The 23,979-nt window shown below is 32.6% G+C and overlaps 3 protein-coding genes across 10 annotated transcripts in view; 1 reads left to right on the top strand and 2 right to left on the bottom strand.

Moving 5' to 3' along the window:
* LOC105216362 (sodium/potassium-transporting ATPase subunit alpha) overlaps positions 1-1,421 on the bottom strand; it is a 69,512-nt gene extending 68,091 nt beyond the window's left edge. For 3 of the 5 annotated variants that reach the window (XM_054235649.1, XM_054235635.1, XM_054235645.1), the window contains exon 1: positions 1,281-1,348. In XM_054235649.1, the coding sequence (XP_054091624.1) occupies positions 1,281-1,304 (24 nt within the window). In that variant the 5' untranslated portion in view covers positions 1,305-1,348. Of the gene's footprint in view, positions 1-1,280 lie in introns of all 5 variants that reach the window. The other 2 variants (XM_054235664.1, XM_054235628.1) reach the window with 2 other exon arrangements.
* A 2,434-nt stretch (positions 1,422-3,855) lies between these two features.
* On the top strand, positions 3,856-11,846 carry LOC105216361 (ecdysteroid-regulated 16 kDa protein). Of its 4 annotated transcripts, none has more exons than XM_011190814.3 (3): positions 3,856-4,013; positions 11,070-11,190; positions 11,288-11,846. In XM_011190814.3, exons 2-3 carry the CDS (start codon positions 11,106-11,108, stop codon positions 11,680-11,682), a joined length of 480 nt encoding a protein of 159 aa, XP_011189116.1. In that variant the 5' UTR covers positions 3,856-4,013; positions 11,070-11,105; the 3' UTR covers positions 11,683-11,846. The 4 variants fall into 4 exon arrangements, with proteins under 4 accessions (XP_011189116.1, XP_054081460.1, XP_054081459.1 ...); XM_054225485.1 differs by having other exon boundaries at positions 3,890-4,028; XM_054225484.1 differs by lacking the exon at positions 3,856-4,013 and adding an exon at positions 5,656-5,789.
* A 67-nt stretch (positions 11,847-11,913) lies between these two features.
* On the bottom strand, positions 11,914-23,688 carry LOC105216360 (neuropeptide CCHamide-1). The gene is made up of 4 exons (XM_011190812.3): positions 23,424-23,688; positions 13,693-13,728; positions 13,499-13,629; positions 11,914-12,954 (listed from the first exon to the last, which is right to left on the bottom strand). The coding sequence occupies exons 1-4, from the start codon at positions 23,485-23,487 to the stop codon at positions 12,493-12,495; spliced, it is 693 nt and encodes a 230-aa protein (XP_011189114.2). The 5' UTR covers positions 23,488-23,688; the 3' UTR covers positions 11,914-12,492.
* Positions 23,689-23,979: the final 291 nt, after the last annotated feature.

The following is a 23,979-nucleotide window of genomic DNA, read 5'->3' as shown; positions in this document are numbered from 1 at the left end:
AGTAGGCATCCCGCAAGCAGTCAACTCCAATGGACTGGTGGTCAATAGATTGATAGGTTGATTCGCAGCAACAACACATAGAGCGAACACTTGCTCACACTTGTTTTTGTAATGCATTTTGAGGCAAATCAGAAAAACAAGATACAAGACGCAAAGTAACAAAAACAATGCTAGAATACGAAGTGGAAAACGAATAAACGAGCGTACAAACGCGCGAGTGAGGGAGAGCAGCAACAACAATAGGAAAGTTTTCCTACAACCACTTTCAATATTCTTGCATGCTATGGCTGCAGTGTGACAGATTTCTAGGCCCCCAACTACACCCCCACTTTGCATTTGCATATTGCATTTACGCGAAGTTAAAGCCACCCACTCACGTGTGTGGTAAGTGCATAGAATGTGGCCCGAATGCGGCCCCTCCCACTCACACTCACATACATATATGTACAACTCTGCAGCTATCGATTCTTTCGAACGATTTTCAGTAGTCAGCTTCAACTATTGTAGTTTCGGCCACTACTTGAACAGATAATTTGTTTGATTTTCGATTTTCGTGACTAATGCAACTCACACCCAATCGCCACACAAACATACAAAAACAAATTCACAATCTATCAGATGTTTTGAGTGAGTCTCGTAGAAATGATCTCGTGTGTCATCCATATTGTAGACTCGCGCTGTTGGTTAATTAAATTAACTTTGTTGGGTTTCTAAGCGATACAAAAGGGCGTCGCCGCCAAGCTAAGCTCAGCAGAACAGCACACATAACGATTATGGCCAGATCAGCACCTTAGCGACTCGAACACAACACAAACGGCACATACACATACATATAAAACACAACAAACAATTCGAGTCGCATTTGCTTCGTTCTGTGCCCACTGATAGACGTCGATTTTTGTTAATTACAGCGAAAATTGCAAATAAACATTGTAGAGCTCCGTACTTTTGTGTAGTCATATAATCATAATTTAGTGCATATTCTGCGTTTTTTGTTTCATTTTCTCATAATTGTCATCGCGGAATTTGTTGTAGCAAATGCATATAAGCATACATATTCACACAGCTAGAGCTCTAGCGCTCTCCACGCACACACTCGCACACACGGGCTAATTAGGCTGTTTACACAGACTTTCTTTCATCTTTTTGTAATCCAATCAGCGATGCTGAAAATCACCAAGCACTCTGCTGCACAGACATGTTAACAATTGAAATCACTTAATTTTACACTGATTCTATTTGATTAATTAGTTAAATTGATAATTAAAACGCGAACTCACCTCGAAATCCGACCTTAACGCCATATTCCAGAAAACACAAATGCCAGCCAAATTGAAAATACAGGCGAGAGAGCGCCCTGAAAGCAAGTAAAACAAAATGCTAACGAGTAGACGTAAAGTAACGAGTCGCGGATTGGAAGACAACAGATTGACAATAAGTACCTAGCGTGTAAAATCCTCACTGCACGGTATAAACTTGCACGCTAGATGGCGCTGTTAACGCTAAGCTAATAAATGTGTTTTATGGTGGTGAACTGCACTAAGGTGTGTTTTTAAACTACAGCAATTTTATCATTATGGGATAAGTGTTTGGATAAACTATTTATTCTAGCAAAAATTTACTGAATATTATAATTATTATGCATTTATAAATACAGTTGAACTTCCCTAACTCGAATCGCCATAATACACAAAGCATCTTCTAGTTAGAGAGATTTCGAGTTATTGAAGGTAATTTCATGAAATTTGACTTATATTGCCAATTCAAATGTTCGATTTATGGAGCACTTCGAGTTATGAAAGTTCAACTGTAGTTGGTTGGTATTTGCTGAGGATTAGTAATAATTAGCAGTTCACATGAAATTTATATCGGAACTGGCACTACAAAGTGCATTCACCAATACCTTTTAGACACATTTTTGTACCAGCCGTCTTCGTTTCCCCAATTCTTTGCTCGCAGTTTGAGCAATACTCTCTTATTAAAAAAAAATTATATGTAAAAACAACAACAAGAGTATTAAAATTAAATAAATAAAATAGATCGGTTTTTCTACTACTGCTCTATTGAGTCTAGTTCTATTTAAACCAGCTTTTTGTTGGAGCGGGTCATCAAGGTCTGATTATGACACTCTAATTGTTTCGAGAAAAATTTTCTCGCAATATTTTCTGATGTCAAAAGTTAGTGTTGCCATAGACACCCTCGATATCATTAATAAAAACCAGCTTCATCTATGAGGCATAAAGTACTAGTTCAATGTGTTGTAAATTCTCTATTAATATCAGATAAATCTTTATATGCATTTTTTACAATTTAATAATCTTATTTTTTTTTTAATTATTTATCAGATTATGCGCAATAGCACTTGAAATCCGGAAATTTGCATTCAAATCACGTTCCATGTTTCTCGCTGCAGTCTGCTGCATATAATCGTACATTACTCATATATCAACTTTATATATATATGAAAGTAAGCGCATTACGCACGATACCTGTACTTACTTATATGTAGGCATTTTATATACAAAATACTATAAAATCTTTCTGAGATAATTTGTAACATTATTCGATTTTGTTTATCTTTATTATATATTCTGATCTTCAGACGATTATATTTGTTTTTTAGAGTTCCGGCTACCATAGAATCTAAAAGTCACATAATTTTTAATTTCCTTTCTCTTTCTCTATCGAGCATATTTTGGATGTGGAGTAGTTTAGCACACCATTAGTGAAGAAACATTGTTAAAAAACAATTTAAATTCTTTTTCGCAATACTTGTAGTACTACGATGACTATAGAGGAGCCTATAGATTAAATTAAGATCTTCGCTCTTCAAAGTCTATATGAATGAGTATATTTCCATGGCGATAAAGGCGATTGATACTCCTTTCTTTATCAGTTTATCATTAATCGCACATCCTTCAATATAAATTTGAATTCAATTTCTCTTCCTGATTTCGTTCTTTAAATTCAGTTATTTCTCTATTCATTCTTATTTTAGTGACATTCTTAGAATCACAGTTACAAGTCTACATATGTATGTAAGTATATTGAGTGTTACAAGAATAAACATTTAAATTTATATTCTAATTGAAACATGACAGCGAACGAGATCCATAAAAAACCGACCAGTTATCTCTGTAACTCAATTATGCCAGCGCATACACGATTATCGCAGTCCATTTAAGTCGTTAAATTGCCAAGCGACAATGTAATAACTCCGCCGTCAATTAGACTCTTGAATTGCTTGCTTACTTCATTTAAATTGTTGACTTTTGCGAATTACAACAATGAAGTTAGACTTTGCCTTATTTTGCGATATAAAATCCCATACGGTTGAGGGCAGCTTACTAGAGACGATTGAGAGAAGTGAAATTGAAAACTAGTATATGATATACATATGTAGGGCAGTATAGAACGGTATATATGGATTATTACACATTTTTTTTTCTAGTCAGCGAAGATCAGAGGGATTCCTGAGAGGCGATTTACCGCTGTCATCATCACTTTAACTCTAGCCAATAAAGACACCCTACGTAACACACATAATACACTTAATACACTTTCTTTTATAATAAAACTTTTGCATCCACCATTTCGAAATCGAAAGTGTTCCTAATTATATGCCCACAACTGTATTTGTTTGCATAGCGCTAAGCTCGCCAAAAATAAAGTACGACTTTACACTTGCTTTTCGCTAGTTTCTTTGAACTAAAGCCAACGTCTCAGACTATTTACAAACATTTATGAGAAAACAAAGAGACGCCTCTATACAAGCACTCTGGACTATTTATAGCTGTGCATACACACAAATATTTACATATAGATTTAAATGATTTGTGTAAAAGCTCAGCTCAAGATGCACTTAAACGGCGAGACACCATGCAACTCACACCAAACACCAGCTTTTGTTGAAATTGTGGCTTCAGTTCGATTCGAGTTTTCAAGACGTACAGTAAGAAGGTCGCAACAACACTTGGGACAACGTCAACAACAACAAACATACACAGATTTTGGTAGGAAAACTCAAGGTTATTTGATTAGTGGTGGCTGTATTTGGGATGGCTTTCAAGTGACTAGAGTGTATTGAAAAAAGAAATATATAAAAAAAATTGCAAACTTGTTTTACGTAAATACGCAGAAAATAATTAAAAATGTTGGGAGAAAATTTAAAAAAATTATAAAAATAAAAATTTTAATTTAAAAATTATGAAATATTTAAATAAAAAAAAATTATTCAAAAATGTTGTTTAAAAATAGTCAATTTACAAAGTGCAATTCAAAGCATGAAGTCTGTGCATACATTTCGTTGAGTTATTTAAATAATGTGTGACCGAATTAGCACTATGCTAATAACTGATTAAATACTTAATAAACGTAAACAATTCCGCCGGCTGTATGTATATGGAAGGCGGAAAAAGGCTCAAACTAGTTCCGGTCGCTTTGCTATTTCCTGCAAAAATTAAAAACAAAATACATACAAATAGTACATACAGTTTAACAGTTTGGTGTTTATACCTGTATTTATATACATACCTCGTCGAACAATTGATAATCAGTGTGCATTTTGTGAAAAATATGAGAACTGAATTTTGATTTATTACATTTCTTTATGGGGATGGCTATAAATTTATTGAAAATAAATATGTACTATATTATAGTATAGAATTATTAAAATACTTATTTTACATTTAGTGAGTGTAAGTTTGAGTGTCATGATTCATAGTATATATTACTTATGTGAGGGGTTTAAAGTTCAAGAAGTTAAGTGCGACAATACTTGACGCTAGAGTGACGTCACATACTCGTTACTTGGGAATAAGAATGGTAGAAATAAAGATGCATACCCCCATTTTGTAAGGCTTCAGAAATATAGTCGAAAGTGTAATTGCCCTGGCTACTGAAACAAGATTTCATATTACAATAGGCTATTTGGCTCAGTATAGTGTTCGTAACTAGTTTTCTGTGCATTAATGCTCAAATTGAAAATGGGAAATTATTTACTATCAACTGGTAAAAAAACATTTAGACCAAAAACCATGAAACGAAGTAAATATCGTTTGAAAAATAAGATTTCACAAAGTATTTCGTAATAAAATATAGTGTACATATTTTCTTTAAATACATATATTTAATGCATTGAATCTAAAAAACCGTTGACAACTAGACTTGAGCAGTAGCCTGATTTTACATTTTTATATAGAGTAATAAGGATTGGCGAGTACAAAGAGCGACTGGGGACTGAGTAGACTGTCATATTCGCAGATAGTATGCAACGTCTCGTAATGTATTTTTATACCCTGAACAGGGTTGTCACGAAGTTTGTAACACCCAGAAGGAAGCGTCGGAGGCTCTATAAAGTATATATATAAATGATCAGTATGTTGAACTAAGTCGATTTAGCCATGTCCGTCTGTCTGTCTGTCTGTCTGTCCGTCCGACTGTCTGTCTGTCTGTCTGAATATATACGAACTAGTCCATCAGTTGTTAAGATATCGTTTTGAAATTTTGCAGATGTTATTTTCTCTTCAAGAAGCTGCTCATTTGTCGGAACTGCCGATATCGGATCACTATATCACTTCCGCATTTTACTATATATCTTCACGAAATTTGGTGTTATTTGTGAGTTATTGTCCATAGAAATAATTTAATATCCGAAAAAAAATGTTCAGATCGGTTCACTATAGCATAGCTGCCATACAAACTGAACGATCGGAATCAAGGGCTTGTATGGAAAACTTCCGCATTTGACGTGGTATCTTCATGAAATTTGACATGGATTACTGCTTAAGGTAATAATATAATCTCCGAAGAAATTGTTCAGATCGGTTAACTATATAACCTTAATGTTTCTAGCAAACAACCCGACTAAAAAGAATTAGTAAAATGCTTTTTACTTACTTTTTCTTACGTCATTAGATTTGCTTAAACACATAGTTACTAAAAGAAATGCACCTGTGAAGGGTATATTAGCTTCGGTTCAGCCGAAGTTAACGTTTTTTCTTGTTTGGTATACAGTTGCCTGTTGGCAACTATGCTCAGACTATTATAGATACACAAAGGGTGTACAACAGTTTCATACCGTTACTTTTTTGTAGCGCGTTTACTGGAAAAACACAAAAGTTCGTGAGATATGATTTCATAAAATTGGTTAAGAATATTTAACTTATACAAAATGTTTTAGCAGAAACAAAGACTTATTATTGTTCAATATCATCCTCTAGCTTGATTTTATCATCAACAATAAACAAAAGAACAATGACCCATTTCACACCAAGCTCTTTTTATATCTTAATACTAATTTTCTAGTTATTAATACTTATTAGTATTGGTTAGACTGCCCTTGTTGAAGTACTTCAACTCCAACGCGCTAACGATTGTGACTTTGAAATTTGCAATATATTGAACTAACATGGGAAAAAAGCAAATTATATGTATTAAGCTAATTGTGTCGCATGAAGAACGCACAAAGCTTTCAGTCAAAAGCTACACTATGAAGGACACCATATAGTACAGACACACCTTTTTATACATGATTCAGATAATTTCACTTTTTAGAGGCAAATTAGAGACATTAGGTTAAGAACGTTGCTTTGATTTCTTATGAAGAAAAGTAGGCAAAAAACAATCATTGCTAGATTAATATGGTCAATTATTTTACTTTTTTGTATTCACAAGATTTACAAAAAAAATAATATATGATATAATGTTGAGAGAAAAGCAATTTTTTTTAATTTGTTAGACGATACTTAAATCACTTAACTTTGGTTGTAGGTGATTGTCCTTTGTCTAAGTACTTCGGCCAGCACTAAATCGACACAAAATTATTATGAAATAAAAAGTGAGGTTATATCTGTGATATTTAAGTCTTGAAATTACTTCTATCGAAGGTTAAATACCAGAGAACATGTTTCCCTTAGCACTAGCTGGCAATTAAGTACTATTAGCAAAGTGCATTTCCTTTGAATAATGGTATGCAATAATTAAAAATAATTACCAATATTACTGACAGGTTAGATTAGAGAAATATAAACAAGTTTTGATTTATAAGTGATTGCCGATGACTTGACTATTTTACTAAATCGTTTTAATGGTAGTAAAATATTAAACAAATATTAAATAATATATTATTAATCGGAACATTAATTATTTACTCCAATTAATTTGAATGAATCTCTTAAAGCTTAAATTAGAAATTTTTCACAACATTTACATAAAGAACTTACAATGATTCTGAACACCTACTCAAAGATTAGTTTCAAATTTTCTTTCATCTATACAGTGAATTGAAACTCTGTGCAGAGATCACATTTCTTTCCAATAATTTTGTTTCGAAATTTTTACATTGTTTTCATACTTTTTTTAACACTACTGATCCGTATGCTCAGCTTACAACACAACTCTCCGTTTTGCTTCTTGTATATTATTTTCTCACACGCCGCCTTCATTCCTAATTCTTTCACAGTCACATACATTTTCATAGATTTACCGGCGATAAGCTGTGTTCTTTGTTTATATATATATATGTATATGTTTCTCTGTACTTGTATGTATGTAGTATGTAGCTAAGTAAAAGTGTGATGCGTCTCAGAGCGTGACTGAGCAATCAAAACACCTCAAGTGTTCATAGTTCGAATGTTATTTGTATTTGTATACAATCATATATGTTTTCCTCTATGTAAATGCATTATTTTAATATATATGTTTGTATGTATGTGCATGAGCCAGCTCGCATATTATTATTGTCCATAAATATTCAAGTCACCAAAGCAGACATTTCAGTTCAGTTGTACACATACAACAGTCACAACGTGTCGTTGGCTGTGAGATTGCGCGTGTGTGTCTTAAGTCTTTCGTTTTTCCACTGCATACGCACGTACCAATGTACATCGGTACACCGGTTCGATTTGATAGCGATAAATAAATAAAGAAAAAACAAGCAATATTGCGCAATTTTTTAAGTAAAATTTACGATTTATAAATTAAGTGAAATATTTACATATATAATATAAAATAAGAAAACAATAAGCGAGTATTTTGAAATGAAATAAAAAGTTTAAACGAGCTTACTTAATAGTAATAATAATTAAATGTTTATAACGGTTCAGTTTACTTACTCAATTTACTTTGTGAAACGCTACTTCGTACCACTGACGGAAGTCCATTAATAATTTCACTCGGCGCGTTAACAAAAAAACAGTTGTGAAAAATAATACAAATAATTAAAGGTGAATTGCATATATTTGTAAGCATGTGTTCAAATTGTGTGGCATTCAGTTGATTGAAGGCATCAAATTATCGCAGTTTTTTGTAATTAAAATGAACTTTTTTGAATGAATTATGAATGGAATTAGATGGGCTCGCAATAGTTAATGTTGAAATGAGTTTTAGTTAGTTTTTTATAATGTGAAATTTTTTCAGTGCAGTATAAATAATTTTAAGGGGCTATTACCAGTCTGACATTTTCAAAACATTTTTTTTTTTTAATTTTTGCTTATTCGATAGTTTATACTTTCAAAAATATCCTGTGAAAGCGGAAGGGTCGTATCTTAAATAGTTCTTGAATGGCAGCGTTCTAAAGAGCAATCGCTCACATGTATTAGCCGCTATAGTCAAGACTTTAAATGCGTTTTTCTCGAAACGACATTTCTCAAAATTGCTGACATCATAACTCAACGAGAAATTTACCGATCGACTTCAAATTGAAACTGAGTATTCTGGAATATATTATATTTACTATATAATGACCTACGACCGTTTTGTTTGTTGAAAATTGTGAATTTGGCATTAAAAAATTACAATTTTTTTACCTACAATAACGAACTTTTTTTCAGAGCTACGCCATTTTCTTAATTTTTTTTCTATTTTTCAAAAATCGTAGGTCATTGTATAGGAAATTCCTTCAACTTTAAAACACTTTAAGAATTTTTTTGTTTCAGTTACTCATTCGAACGGAATCATACCAGCAGTTGAGGAACTTTCCAATTCAGCTCATAACTCCGTTATTTTTCAATATTTATGTAGAAAAAAATCTTAAAATATAGCTGAAAATATACTTTATTATGTTCAAAAAACTTCGAAACATTCGATCGAGTACTTTCTTTAAAAAAATTCACGAAAATCGCCTCATTTTTTATTGGTTACACTGGTATAAACCCCTTAAAGAGCTTTCGTTCTTTCACTATAAATATGAGTGAATTTTATTTGGGTGTTAACGTAAAGAATTTCAAGAGTTAAATTAACTCTCTCCATTAACTGCTTGATGGAGTTAATATCCTCTATATTAAAATAAATATTACTAATTTGGTAATATTCTGAGCAAATTTCGTATCTGTTCATAGCTGCTGGCATTTAAAAAGAAATGTATTTCATAAAAAACATATTTGTTAGAACAGATTATGCTAATATTTTTAAATCACAAAATCGATTTAAATAATTTCACTTTTTAGAGGCAAATTAGGGTCATTATGTTAAGAACGTTCTTTTGATTTTTTATTGAGGAAATTAGACAAATTGGAATCATTACTAGAGTAATGTGGTCAATTATTTTACGTTTTTGTATTCACACGATTTACAAAAAAAAAAAAAAATAATATATGATATAATGCTGAGAGAAAAGCAATTTTTTAATTTGTTGCTTAAACCTTTTAGATTTAAGTAAGAAATTAAATGCACTTGGCTAATTTTCTAAATTTGCATTAGGCAACTAACATCGCCACAATATCCGTGTTGTTGTCAGCAAAAAATGTGTTTAATTGTCGGCAGGTGTATGCAAACATTCACATATCGATAAATCACAATACAGACGGTTATAGCTAATGCAAATAAAAATATTGCAAACGCAAATAAAATAGTTGTAACCCTAATAGAACATTTCTGTTTTACGTCAAAAACCTATTAAATTATTTATTAGCGATATTAATCAAATTTAATTGTATGTAAACATGTCGTGATTTAAAGCTGTAAATCTACAACTAATTAAATGAAATTCTACAGTGGCGTTAGAAACAACAGCATGGCAACTCATACAATAAATCATTGAACGAAAGCGGAAGCTATATATCAATTGATTTTTATTTTTCTATAAAATATTCTTTATCTCTTTTTCTATCAGTTGTTAACAGAGAAAGATTTCATTTTGTTTTTTCTATTATATTTTTAAAATTTTGAAGATATCAAAATTTATTACAATTCAATATATTGTATTTTTATAGAGTTCTAATGTCTATATTCCAATAACCTGTCGTTACAACTTCTATGACTACACTTTCTAAAAATGAGAACATATTAATTACATTTTCCATTGAATATCGCATTAACAATTATTTCCACTTCTCTGAGTAATTGCGGTTGATTAAAGACACTGTAACTAATAGTCTCAATACTAATGAAAAATCTCTCAAGTGGTGCGGTTGTTTATGAAGACAGACTTGTGCATAAACTTCTCAGAATTCTAAAAACAATTACAAATCTTTTAGCTTTATGACTACTAATTGTAAGGGAAAATAATGATTTGAAATGAATTTATGTAAATAAGTGATTTACAAGTGATTTTGTATACAAAATAGACGTAAATATTTAATTAAGTAGTAATAATTTGATTAAGTAGGAAATAATTTTCTATCGAAGAAAAAGTAATTGCTACTATATAAGACATCTTCTAAGTCATAAACTACCCTAGAAAAAAACAATCTTACACGAATTAAGTGCATAAGTTGAAAATCACTATTTTTGAGATTCGAGTGCTTTGTTAAAAATAAAATACTTTTATTAATAGAAAATAAATTTGAAATAATTATTTTTCGTAGTACTATATTTGGTTAATATGCGCTCACTTTAAATTTCAGTTTTTATAAAAGTTTTTTATAAAATATATTTTTTTTTTAAACAATACTGCTTCCAAAGGTCCATTAAAGATTTAGAAAATAAATTCTCAAAATTGTTGAATATCAAATTTCTTATTAAATTCTGAATAATAAAACCTGTACTTAAATATTATATAATCGAGTTATATGTTTTCTTTATTAAAGCCAATTATTGATTTTTTTATAATTTTTGTTTTTTAATTTCAGTTTCTAAGTGAATATCAGTAGAGGAAATCCACAATAATGAAGTCCTACATCAGCACAGTTACAATTTTCATGGTGCTCTTTGCGCTAACAAATGCCACCGAAGTGAGAAAGTGCCCCAAGTGTAAGTACCAACAAATGAAAAATAAAAACACAAAATGAAAAAAAAAATTATTCAGAAAAAAATTAAAAAATTTTAATACTTTAATCTTTCTTTTCAGCGTCTGCACGCGCCTTAACCGCCGAGGAGGTAACCATCTCCAATTGTCCCAAAAATAAATGCACACTCAAGCGCAACACCGAGGCCAGCATTGAGATGAAAATTAAACCCGAACGTGACTTCAACGAACTCAACTCCGATATACAGGGTATTATCTTGGATGTACCACTACCGTTCCCCGGCTATTACGGCACCAGCGCCTGCCCCTACATATACGATGCCGAGGGCAAAGAGAAGGTGGGCTGCCCATTGAAAGCCGGTGAGACGTACACCTACAAGAATAGCTTCAAGATTTTGCCAATCTATCCAACTGTCAATTTGGTCATACACTGGGGCTTGGGTGATAAACAGGGTGATGCTGTATGCTTCCAAATACCGGCGAAGATCAAGTCGTAAATGTACGATGGGGAAATTTGAAATTAATTAGTGTTACTTATTATTAAAATATATATATTTTTTTTTACCAAATAACGGTATAGTGAAGCTTGTCACGGCTCTCTTGGATTGATATTTGTAATATATAAATAATTTTAATAAAAAAACGAAATTTATATTTTTTACTTTTTTATTTTTATTTATAATTTTTTTGAGATTTTTTTTATTAATATTTTATATTGTTTATGCGAATTGAAAATGTATTCATATATATTTATACTTATGTGTACATGTATGTAGTAGTTTCATCATGATTTGACACAAAATTTATAGTGCTCATCAATAATATTGATGCATCCAGCCCATTGCATCAATATTTTGACAAGTAGTTGGAGAGCGAGTTAATTTAAATTTTATCTAAATTTGTAACCTGATCATTATGTAGTCATGAATTGCATAAAAGTTAATTACAACAAAATTATTTTTGTTAATTTTTTTTTTCAAATATTTTTTTGAATATTTTTTTTTTATCTTACTGCAACGCCTAAAATACACAAATAGAGTTTTCTTATAATAAAATGTTTACATTTAGAGCTTTTTAAATTTTTTTTACATAGATTCATTCAAAAACATTTTTTTATTATAAATATTTTGTGAAATTTTGTAGTCCTCTTATAATAAACAAATCAATTTGAAACTGAAAAGAACTCATTTAAAATATTTTTTTTTTATTTTTTGCTGTGTGTGCGTTTGTGTCTTACTGCAGTTTTTAATTATTCACTTCATGTTTCTCCACCCAAAGCGCTCCTCTCCCACCATTCACTCTCACTTCTATGGAAAGTCATAGTAAGCGCCAACATCGTCGTATCTTTCGCCTGTCAACTGTCCAATTTGTTGTAGTAAATCCTTTTCAACATTCCGTTTGGGCAACTCGAGCGGTGCGACATCGGTCAATGCAAGTGGTGAGCTGACGTAGGGTCGTCGTAAGCCGAAAATCGGTAGTTTATGCCAACGTTCAATATGCTGTGGATACTTCCGTTGTTGTTGTTGCAAATGTAGTATATGTTGCCGTTCTTCACGCGAATCAGCCGTCTCACTCTTTCGATTACTGTGATCTAGTGCTGTGTTGCTGCTCTCACTGTTACTCTTGTGTAGTGGAAATTTCAATTGGCGTTGTCCCAAGTAGTTGTTGCGCTCTTTTGTCGAGTAGTTTGAATCGGCCGAGTTGTCCTCGGCACTTGTGGCCAAATGTGGTGAAATTTCAGCCGATGTCGTTGCCTCGTTGATGTCGAACTGTAAATATTCGATCATATTTGAGATGTTTCAACTCTAGTGAGGATAAAACTAGGTTTTTCTCGATCAAAGCTAGATCTAAGCAGTAAAATTCTTACTAATTATGGATTCTCTTCAATATATTAGAAGAAAAACAAGAGCTCAGGACAATCAGAAACATCCTACCTTTATCAAAATAATATTAACTAGAATTGGGGCACTTACTTATTTTATACAAGTTTTTGACATTGTAGAATCAAGCATAAAATGAGTTCCAACGTTATTTTAGACTCAATATTTTTGGTATTTGAGAGAGAAATTATGATAATATGAGCTGTGGTATATTTTAAGGAAGGTCTAATCTCTCAAAATGTTAATATTATTTTAGAGCACTAGCCAACAGACTTTTGGAACTCATGACTTATTCGAAGAAAAACCCTGAAGCACTCTCTAATCTCTCTTATTATAAGTTTAATCAATGGCACTTGAAATATTCGAAGTTAAGATTGGGGTTCTGCAAACTAAAACAAAATACAATTAAATAAAAAATGGTATGAATTCTCACCTTGTTTCCCACAAATCGATTTGCATTCTCATCTTCCAGCAAATTTAATTGATTACCGCCGCGTGAATTCCTCTCTGCAAGCCGAGCTTTACTGCCGACAACCGCTGAGCCGCTGGAGCGTTTGCCATGTGCTGAAAAAGTTGTTATATAAATTTCGAAAAAAGTCTTAAAAGAGTTTTCCAACTGATACTCACCACCCCAACATGAATGTCCATACTCCAGGCAAGAACCTGCGAATACAAGAGAGAAAAAACAAAATTGAGAAAAGTATTTAAAAGTTCAAAGTCTATTTATGTTCAATCAGACATAAGTGGGTGTGTGTGTGCATCATATATGTAAGCCTTAAGTCGCTGCCGTCGTCAGCACTTATTGAGCTGTCAAATTCAATTTACAGTTACTTGCATTTAAGCAACTAAGCAATATAGCAAATCAAAACTCATAAATAACAATTTGCCGCAAACTTGTTGCACTTTTGCCACAAACCCCCCTGCAGAGCGGCTTTCATTTGATTTTCTTTTCTTCAAAGCAAATACAGGGTATTTATAGCAATATTTTATGGGTAGGTTCATTGTCAGCTGTCAACTGTCATTAGTAACTGAAACATAAAGTCTTGTTGGTGAATATTTTTAAACCTAACTGTATAAATAGATTAAGAAGTTTATATTTCCAATTTTTGTTTCAGAATTAAACGCCGAAGTGAAAAGTAATGAACGTGAAAGCTTTGAAAGGGATTTAAATCTTTATCCCCTGAATTTCTTGTATTATGAAGATGGGAGATATATGTCTGCTTATTATTTTTTCGAAGTTAGCACAATATTAAATACGTGTATTTCAAAGGAGAATCTCAACAAAAATCATCTGCTATTAACATGGGTAAGCCATGTGTACCATTATTAACTTCTCTTCGAGAATATACATATATATTAAGAATCCTGATTTTATCGATCTGATACCGCAGTTCAAACCTTGAAAGCATACAAGAAAAGAAAACACAAGATACTTGTTTTTCCACTGGAGGAAATATTAAAAATCAATCTCTTCAGATACCATACATATTAGGTCGTTTTGAAAGCGCTTTATAGTTTCAAACGAGTTTTAGTATGCCACAGTGACAACGGTCTGATTACTACTAAAAATATATTGTTCTTTTGAGACATGAGACAATCCCCGTTAATTTGGCAGAAATCCGATTAGGTGAAATTTCTTGATATACTTAAAGACAGGGCCCGCTCCGTTAGAACTGTCTCTCCTAGCAACTGAAAATTAGAAACGGTGTTTATGTATGAAATGTTGAGCTAATTTGTATTTTGTGAGGGTTTAGGTGAGGTTATGTTAGTCTTGGAAGGGCCAGTAAGTCGCAAATATACCAGTTTTGAAACTTAACGAACTTGAACTTGAATTAAACGATACCAGATGGAGTGGCGTTACGTAGTCCATGAGGAGTAGTCATCCCTTAGAAATTTCAAAATGTTATGTAATGTCACTCACTAACTATACCCCTACCAGTTTCTCATCTCATACTATGGGGCCCTCAAATGCATGAAGCGTTTGTACAGAAGATATCTTTGAGTTCTGAGCTTATAAAAAATTCAGGATATGATCTTTTAAGAGTTATAAACGCTATCTTTCCCATCGCTATTTCATTACGTATGTCCGTTGTTTGTTCTCTACGCAACTCGCTTAATATGGCTGCATTATAAAAGGCTTACACTCACATCCGAAACTTATAAAGTAAATAATTTTACTACAAAAACCAAACAAATCTAGCTTTTAACTTAAGAAAGTATTATCTAAATTTTCCGATTAAGATCTTAGTGCGTCTACCTTTACCGCCAACGCTGACTTGTGCTCCCACAAAGTTCACACAATCATTTCGTTGATGATATACGGCAACTATTAGCGTAAAAGCTGCATAACCTTAAACTAACGAACAACAAAAGCATAAAACAACAACAACAACTACAAAATACAGAAGACACAGTATTCAGCTGCTGAAATGGCACGTTAAGAGAAAAGTGTAAAAAACAACAACAAAAGCGAGCATAGCATAAACCTACACGCATTGGAACATTTGTTCAAGATGAGCACATGTGGTTGTAAATCTTATTGAAATGAATGTGAGAATGAGTGTGTGTGTGTGTGTGTGAGTGCGTTAACAACATGTTGAATGCTAGCCAAACTACAGGTACCACTTCCATGGAGAATTATTTGTCATGGTTTATGAAAGCGCACATAATGGACGAAGCCAGCTGAGGACAGACATTCTTTAAAACACATACGCATATAAACATTTGTATAAAGCTACATATGTGTGAGTGTGTGTGTGTCTCGCATAGCAGCTGCACATGTGTAGAACACGCTAATAATCTCTCAAGTGTTGCGAAATGTTGTGAAGCACACGCACACCTTTGCAGATTAATATACAGAAGTATATCTGTATATATAAAAAAAACTGTCTATGTATTTGTACCGTTGCATTAGTATTTTTTCCTTAAAATAAAATCTTTGTTAATATTCAAAGTCTATTTTTAGACAATATCAAGCCAAAAGTCATTTCTATATATGTATAAGAGTCGTATATGTACTCTGCTATACACTGGTATATGCCGACTGATAGTCTAATCATACAAATTACTGCGCCTCCCAGCGTCTTTTCTTGCAAATTATAAGAAATGCACAAAAATAGCCAACTTTATTAGAATACCTGTAGCGTTGCGTCTTTGCGTGCTTATATGTATGTATGTGTGTGTGTGCGTGTATTCACCAGTCTCTGCTTGAAAATATCCTTTTCATATTAGTTCTCGCCTCGACCATGCCACGTTACGGTTTGCAAATTTTTCTTGCAGCAGTTGCATAAATAATGGCCAATGATAATGCAGCTGCGAACTTATGCGACCAAAGCTGGTAATGCAGATTAATTCCGAAAAATCGCTATGCATTTGCAACATAACGGCGCTAGGTAGCAGTAGGCTTTGATATGAAGATACTTTTAAATTAAAAATGCCTGAGCCTAATATAATCCTTGCACCATTGATCTCAAGTTAACAGATTTGATTAATTATCTAATCTCAATTCTACTATTTCACTGTTCATAAAATATTATAAAAACATAATTGATTGCTTTAAAGTCTTCTATCTACCTATTTGGAAAATGGTCCTCATGTGCCGAGGTATGATACAATTCTTATATATGTACATCTAACTCAGCAGACCACTTAGTAACAAACCCATGCTTGCTTTATTACGAACCAATTTTATTTAAAAATTCCAACTGGTTGCTGACCCTCTATTGGCGTTGAGAAAAAAAACTGTTATCTACTGTGTTAAACGCCTACTTAACGGTGTCATTAATGATTACACTCAAACATATGTATGTATATACATATCAACAGTTAATACCATGACTTAACATAACAAGCAATGTGAAGGATGTGCTCAACTTGTTGGCAATATGCTTTATGTGGTTTGCACAGACATGCATTTGTATTAAAGGTTCATAACAGTGTGTGTAGGTGTATAATTGCCCCATTAACCTGAGTCATTAATCCCATATAGACTTTTAATAGCCCACTAGAATTAGTTGGCTCTTGTTTGACGATACTCTAAAAGGCAATTAAGATTTTGAGATTTCTTTGGTGAGAAAAAAAGAGCTTTGAATGAAGTAACTCATGGGGCATTAATATATTTTTTAGTTTTATGGTATTTAAAGTACTTTAATTAAAATATATTTTCAAAAAATAGCAAAAGAAAATAAATTCTTTTATTAAAGATCTCGCATGCTGAAACATTCTTAGTAGTTTCAAAAATTGTTTAGAAAGGAAACGTCTGATACAGAAGCTACACATTTGAGTGTTGTCATAATTCAACATCCAACGTTAGCCTTAACTACGTAGTGCTGACAATTCATAGGAGATTTGTTACTTTCTCTATACTTCTTCCAAATGTAAGACGAAGTTCTGCTGTGAATAGTTCTTTATAACAGAGATAAATCGCTTCATTTTTATTTCAAACCGAATGTTTTTTTGTATTATATAATACCTATCGGCTTAAGGAATAACTAAAGTGAAGTTGCAATCTCTCCAATTCAGATCAAAAGTAAAAAAAAATCACAAGATTGCTTTATAGCCTCGTCCCCAAAAAAGTGTTCTGTCTTTTATTCAGAAAACCCCAACGATCAATAGTCTTGAGAATGGATTGATTAATTATTTCGCTTTAATGAACCCTTTGAACAAAAGTTTAGCCTTAGAATGATAGAATTGGAGTTTACGAAAACTTAGGTCCAAATTTTTTTAGATCGCATACACCTGTGGGAAAAGACATCATTAGTATGAATACATAGGGAGTCCATGAAAAACTGGTAGGATGAGTATCTTGATCGGAAACATCAGAGCCTCGAGCGTTATTTTTATGTACTAATACACTTGTTGTTCAGAGGAGGCTTGAAACTATTAGGGTCTGAAGAGTTATAGGAACTCTAAGATAATTTCAGTATGTATTTAATTCCGCATACACGAGGAATAGTGTATGTGTATTCGGCCCAAAAAATAGTATATAATATAAGTATTAATTATTAATATTAAATTGGGACTTATATAATTGAATGTCCTATACTGGAATAAGGGTGGATTCAGTTCAAAGTACATGTCTAAATAGATGTAATAAACGTTCCAACATGGTTGTTCAGCACACAAACTGCTTTATTACTGAGTGATAACCAATTCCCACAGATAATCTACAATAGGGATATAGATAGTTTCACGGATTAATCTACTGATAGCAGATAATACCACCAAAAGTAAACAAACGCGAAAATGTGGGAAACCACAAATAATCACTTGTTGTTTGGTGTATGAAAGAAACCCTAATTTTTTTGATGACCAAAAAAGTGCGCGCGATGAGCTTTGATCTTTACAACAACAAGCGTGGCGAATAACCAAAATAACGGCAAGCATAACTCGCAGCTTACATGTGTAGAGTTTATCGCTATGTGTTTCACATTGCCGCGGCGTAGGCGTGAGTATGCAAGCAGCCGCGAATTCCAACGGTTGCTGACGTTGCTGGGGTATAACGGTAACGGTGGTTGGTGTTACCGTTTAGCGTGTATGTGACACCTTGACTAGTTCACATACTCGTACATATCGCAAACTGGTCTTTTTTTCCAACGAATGCAGCTCTTCTTCTTCTTGCTTTTATATTACATTTTAATACAAGGGTAGTGGTTGTTTTCCAGAAGGGATTAATTTACGACAGCAATTAAAACTATGTACGCACACACATGAAGTGTTTTTGTTGTTGTTTTAGTATTGCAGTTATGTGCTGACAAATAGAAGTTCTAGGCAAAACATCTCTGTCGATAGCGCAAATAAAATTCCGAAAACAAAAATGTGTCACACAACGGATCTGAGTCTATTCTATGCATGTATATATGTTTGTATGTATCTATATATAACCTAACCATAACCTTTTACTCGCTATAATTGTTACAAATTCCTTTTTGCTTTTTTTTGTTTGTCTGTCCGCTTTCCTTGTTCCACAGTTATACAACGCTCATAGTACATCTTATCAGCGTTTTGGGAATTACGCCAATAACCGTCACTACATACCAATAGCTGGTTGTTAGTTCCATGGACTTTATCCCGCTTGTAAATTAAATGCCAACAAAGTGAAAAACAATTCGTTTTATGGCCGGATATATGTATGTATGTGTGTGTGAATTGGTGTTGAATATACAACTACCGTTAGTTAAATAATAATACATGATCATATTTAATAATATTTATTTGCATGAATTATGTCGCCCATCGCGGAGTGTTCTGCAAGTTTATGGGTGAATAAGTGAAATGTTTCGCACTCATATTCATAAACACACATAAATGAATAAAGAGTGTAGAAAAAGGTAATTTGAGGAATTTAGTACTATTTGAACTATCATACATATATATCATTTCATATATCATCATTATAATCGAATTAAAAAATTTATTTTTGAGATTTTTATACTCTCGCAACAAATGTTGCTAAAGAGAGTATTATAGTTTTGTTCACATAACGGTTGTTTGTAACACCCAAAAGTAAACGAGTTAGGTATAGGATTATATATACCAAAGTGATCAGGGTGAAGAGTGGAGTTCAAATCCGAATATCTGTCTGTCCGTCCGTCCGTCCGTCTGTGCAAGCTGTAACTTGAGTAAAAATTAAGATATCTTGATGAAACTTGGCTCACTTATTTCTTGGCACCATAGGAAGGTTGCTTTCGAATGAGCAAAATCGGACCACTGCCACGCCCACAAAATGGCGAAAACCGAAAACCCATAAAGTGCCATAACTAAGTCATAAATTAAGCTATGAAGGATCGCACTATGAAGGGGCATATTTGGATGTAATTTTTTTGGGGAAGTGAGCGTGGCCCCGCCCCCTACTAAGTTTTTTGTACACATCTCGCAAACCAATAGAGCTATATAAACCAAACTTTCTGCAGTCGTTTTTTTTAGCCACTTCCTAATACAGTCCAAAAATGAAAGAAATCGGATCATAACCACGCCCACCTCCCATACAAAAGTTAGGTTGAAAATTACTACAAGTGGGTTAACTCATTAACGAAAAACGTCAGAAACACTAAATTTCACATAAGAAATGGCAGATGAGAGCTGCACTCAGATTTTTTTACAAACTGGAAAATGGGCGTGGCGTCGCCCACTTATGAGTCAAAAACCATATCTCAGGAATTACTCGACCGATTTCAATGAAACTTGGTTTGTAATAGTTTCCTTACATCCCAATGGTATGTTGTGAAAATAAGCCAAATCGGATCACAACCACGCCTACTTCCTATATACCAGACTTTGAGGACAATCTGAATCGTTTACTTTACAATATATAAAGTAAGCACTAATGAAGATATCGGTGCAGAACTTTGCACAAATACTATGTTTATAGTGTGGCAGCCCCATTCTAAAAATCGCCAAACTCGGACCATAGGTTTTTAAGGCCCCATATATCGAACACGAGGACCTCGGGGTTTCTAACCTAATATTATGGTTTACAATACGTATATATAACGAATATGTGGGTCAAATTGTGTATTATATAATATAAATAAAGTTAAATACATAAATTGCGAGAGTATAAAATGTTCGGTTACACCCGAACATAGCCCTTTCTTACTTGTTTTTTAATGTATTTGGATCTTCGTAGATTTTTTCGTTTTAAGTATTTTTAAAATATCTATAATATTGAGTATATTTATAATTTTTTTATATAATAAAAATTCTCAATATATTAAATCTTTGGGTTATGCCTTCCTTTCATAAATTTAGTGAACATTTCAGGCTATAATGGGTTCTCTTATTTAAAACAAAAAATAAATAAATAAAACTATTTCTCTCATAAAAAAAATAATTTGAATCATTCATCATCGAAGAATTTACTGCTTAGCCTATATTCAAAACTATGGAAGCTATGTATATTAAGATAAACATTTGTCATACAAAAATTGACATTTTGGCCAGCATTTTTTAAACCATCGTTAAATATTTAACCGTAAAAATATAAAATATTATCTTAGTTTGAATCCCATTTTGCCTAATAACGTGAGCGAGTTCAATGGTCGACGTTTTTTGTTTGACTGCTACGTGATCTTGATTTTTCACTAGATGAGTGAAGCGCAATTAACGTACGCGTGCCTGCTAACTATTTGATGAATTTTGTAATCAGTGCTTCAGTTTCGGTGCTTTATTTTAGATTTAAATAATAACAATTTATAAAAAAATATAAAATTTTATATCAAAAAATAATATATTTCTCAGAAAATAAAAAGTCGAAAAGGGACTTAACGATGAGGTACAATAATTATGTCATCAGCATGCCGTCAAAATTCTTATCGATTGACTTTTACTTCGACACGAAGAAATTTATATTGTGTTAATCGTCTGGATCTAGTCATTCGCAAGAGCTTGTTCTAACTGTTTATCTATTTTATCTTATCTAGTTTCGGATGTAATCTGGGAGCTCTTAGAACTACGCAACTCATCTTGGATAATAATCAGAGATTTTGTCCCCGACAGGATCTCAATTGCATGGCTTTTTCGGTGCCTTTAATATTATTGTAATACCGAACTTTAACAAAAAATATACTCTAAGTTCCTAATGATATCCGTATTATATATTTCTAAGCCGACTCAAACAACGTGACAAATGTGAGAGATATCTACAATCTCAACCTAGAACCCCAAATTTTAGTCAGGTTCTTTTAAATAAATCTTCATCATTGGACCTGTGTCAGATTACTAGATAGAAATAAATTATGACGTCTTAAGATTTTTCAATTAATATTGACGTTAAATTATTCTGACCTTTTTATTAAAAATGATTAGAGTCCCATCAGGCTTCAACACTTTAATTCAAGTAGCTCAGACGTTTGAATTATTTGTAAATGCTTAAATACGAAGTTGAATATTGATATTTTTTAAGAAACTCTTTTCATGCCATTCGAAGAAAAATTAAATATTTCCGTTACTTACTATATATTACTAAACAGTTTTCATAATATATCAGTAAAAAATGTAATGTACCGAAATTGGTTTAACAAAACACAGGATGAAATAATATTTTTTTCTCTTCAAATCATTTTGTAGGATATTTATAAATTTTAAATAATTAAAGTGATACCAACCGATCCAATTAAATAAAAAAAGTATGACATTTAATTTAAAACGTTCGATATCAGCTTCCGATTTCTTGTCTCTAACAAGTATATTTTAGGGGACCTCCCCAGTCTAGGTTTCAAAAAATTTAATTTAATTCGAACCTATTACTATTATAGAATGTTCCTTTACAATTTCAAATGAAAATTTCAAAAACTCTTGAAGATATAGCCGATTTATGGTGGAAGCGTCAGGCGACGGCTTCTGCTTCTCAAAACTGTAAACGCGTTTTTCTCGAAACAGTGATTTTACGACTGGCGCATGAGGCTACTCAAAACCTATTAATCCAATCGGTTCCAAGTTTAAATACGTTATTCTTTACATATATATCAATGGTATAAACTAGTATAAATCAAATCGGTGAAGATCTTCTTTACTTTTCAACTTGATTTATGGCTGAAAAAAGGCGATTTTCAAAAAAAATTTTCAAAGGTCCGCCAGAGGTCATACTAGAGCCAAACATGTACTCTTTCTAATCCCGTTGGAATTTTTGGTTTCAGATGTCCAGTGAGCGGAAATCACATGCGCCGCCGAAAAGAAGGGCTTTTGTTTGATCAACAAAAAAATGATGTAACTTTTTTTTCTTCTTTTTTAAGTCTTCAATTAAATGTATGCAAAGTTACAACCCTAAAAAATTATTTATGTTCAGTTACCAGCCCATTGAAAATCGTCAAAATTTGAAATCGAGAATGGGGGGTCCCATTAATTCAATATTTTATATACTTTCTTTTTAAATAAATATAATCACATCTTCCGACTTCGTGATCTCTCAATGTTCATGGAATGTTTAGAATATATTAAATGGAAGGAAATTTTTTTTGAATTTGTTAGACAATTTCTTTACTCAGAAAACCGAGTGAAGGACCTAACTTTTATATATAGTCAATCAGTCAGGTTATATATAGTCAGCTACTCACACTTTCTAGTCGCCTAAAATCATTTAATGAAATTATTAATCAAAGCTGTCATGTTGCCTAGGTGTGATTGTGTCCTTTAGAATAAAAATATCAAGAACATGCCTCTGAGGCCTGAAGAATTGATTGATTGCTCTAGAGTATATACATACAAGAGTGTTCAAAAAATAATGGGACTCTTTGAATTCAGTTTCCAAATTATATTTTTTATTTTTCAAGCAATGACGGCTTAAAGTTTCACTTATTAGAATTATGATAATATTTTTGATGATTTTAATTATGAAAAAATAAATTTAAAACTTTATTTACCTTGAACATTCGACGACAACACTAAACAAATTAAAATAATACCAAAAATCGCAGGTCGCCACATATTTTCAAAAAAACTATCAATTTCGAACTATTGGATGAGTGAATTCACTTTCAGTTAAACATGTTTTTTCAAGAAATTTGCTCACAACAAAAACGCAATTTTTTATTAATCAAATATGAAAAACACAAGAAGTTTTCCGCACACAATTTTTCCACACTTGCGACTCGCTGCTAAAGCGACCGTTATACTTTTGAAATACACTTTGGCAAACGTTGTGAACAAATAGGAAGCAACATTGGCTTTTATACAAAAATCTGCAATGTTGTTGAAACCAATTCGCAGCCGTCAAAGGCTAAAAGGCGCATATGAAAGGTGACAAGCACAGCAGCGGCAGCGCTGCAGCGCCAATGGCAGCAGAATTAGAAACACTGCAAGCAGCGCAGCTGTGATAAACTTCACTTCACCTACATGGACACACACACACATGTCTAGCGAGGCATCAGCAGTGTTAAATAGCAAGCGAAAGTAACAGTGCAAGCAACAGGTTAAACT

This window comes from Zeugodacus cucurbitae, chromosome 2, assembly GCF_028554725.1.
Source record: "Zeugodacus cucurbitae isolate PBARC_wt_2022May chromosome 2, idZeuCucr1.2, whole genome shotgun sequence".
Lineage (NCBI taxonomy): Eukaryota > Metazoa > Arthropoda > Insecta > Diptera > Tephritidae > Zeugodacus > Zeugodacus cucurbitae.
The sequence above is the reverse complement of the archived record's forward strand: the minus strand, read 5'-3'. Positions and strand labels throughout refer to the sequence as shown.

Coding starts and splice junctions, on each gene's coding strand:
- LOC105216360 (XM_011190812.3), bottom strand. CDS start 23,487: ATGTGGCGACCTGCGATTTTTGGTATTATTTTAATTTGTTTAGTGTTG. Junction 13,729..23,423: donor GTTGTCGTCGAATGTTCAAG/GTAAATAAAGTT, acceptor TTGTATTCGCAG/GTTCTTGCCTGGAGTATGGA. Junction 13,630..13,692: donor TGGACATTCATGTTGGGGTG/GTGAGTATCAGT, acceptor CAACTTTTTCAG/CACATGGCAAACGCTCCAGC.
- LOC105216361 (XM_011190814.3), top strand. CDS start 11,106: ATGAAGTCCTACATCAGCACAGTTACAATTTTCATGGTGCTCTTTGCG. Junction 11,191..11,287: donor AGTGAGAAAGTGCCCCAAGT/GTAAGTACCAAC, acceptor CTTTCTTTTCAG/CGTCTGCACGCGCCTTAACC.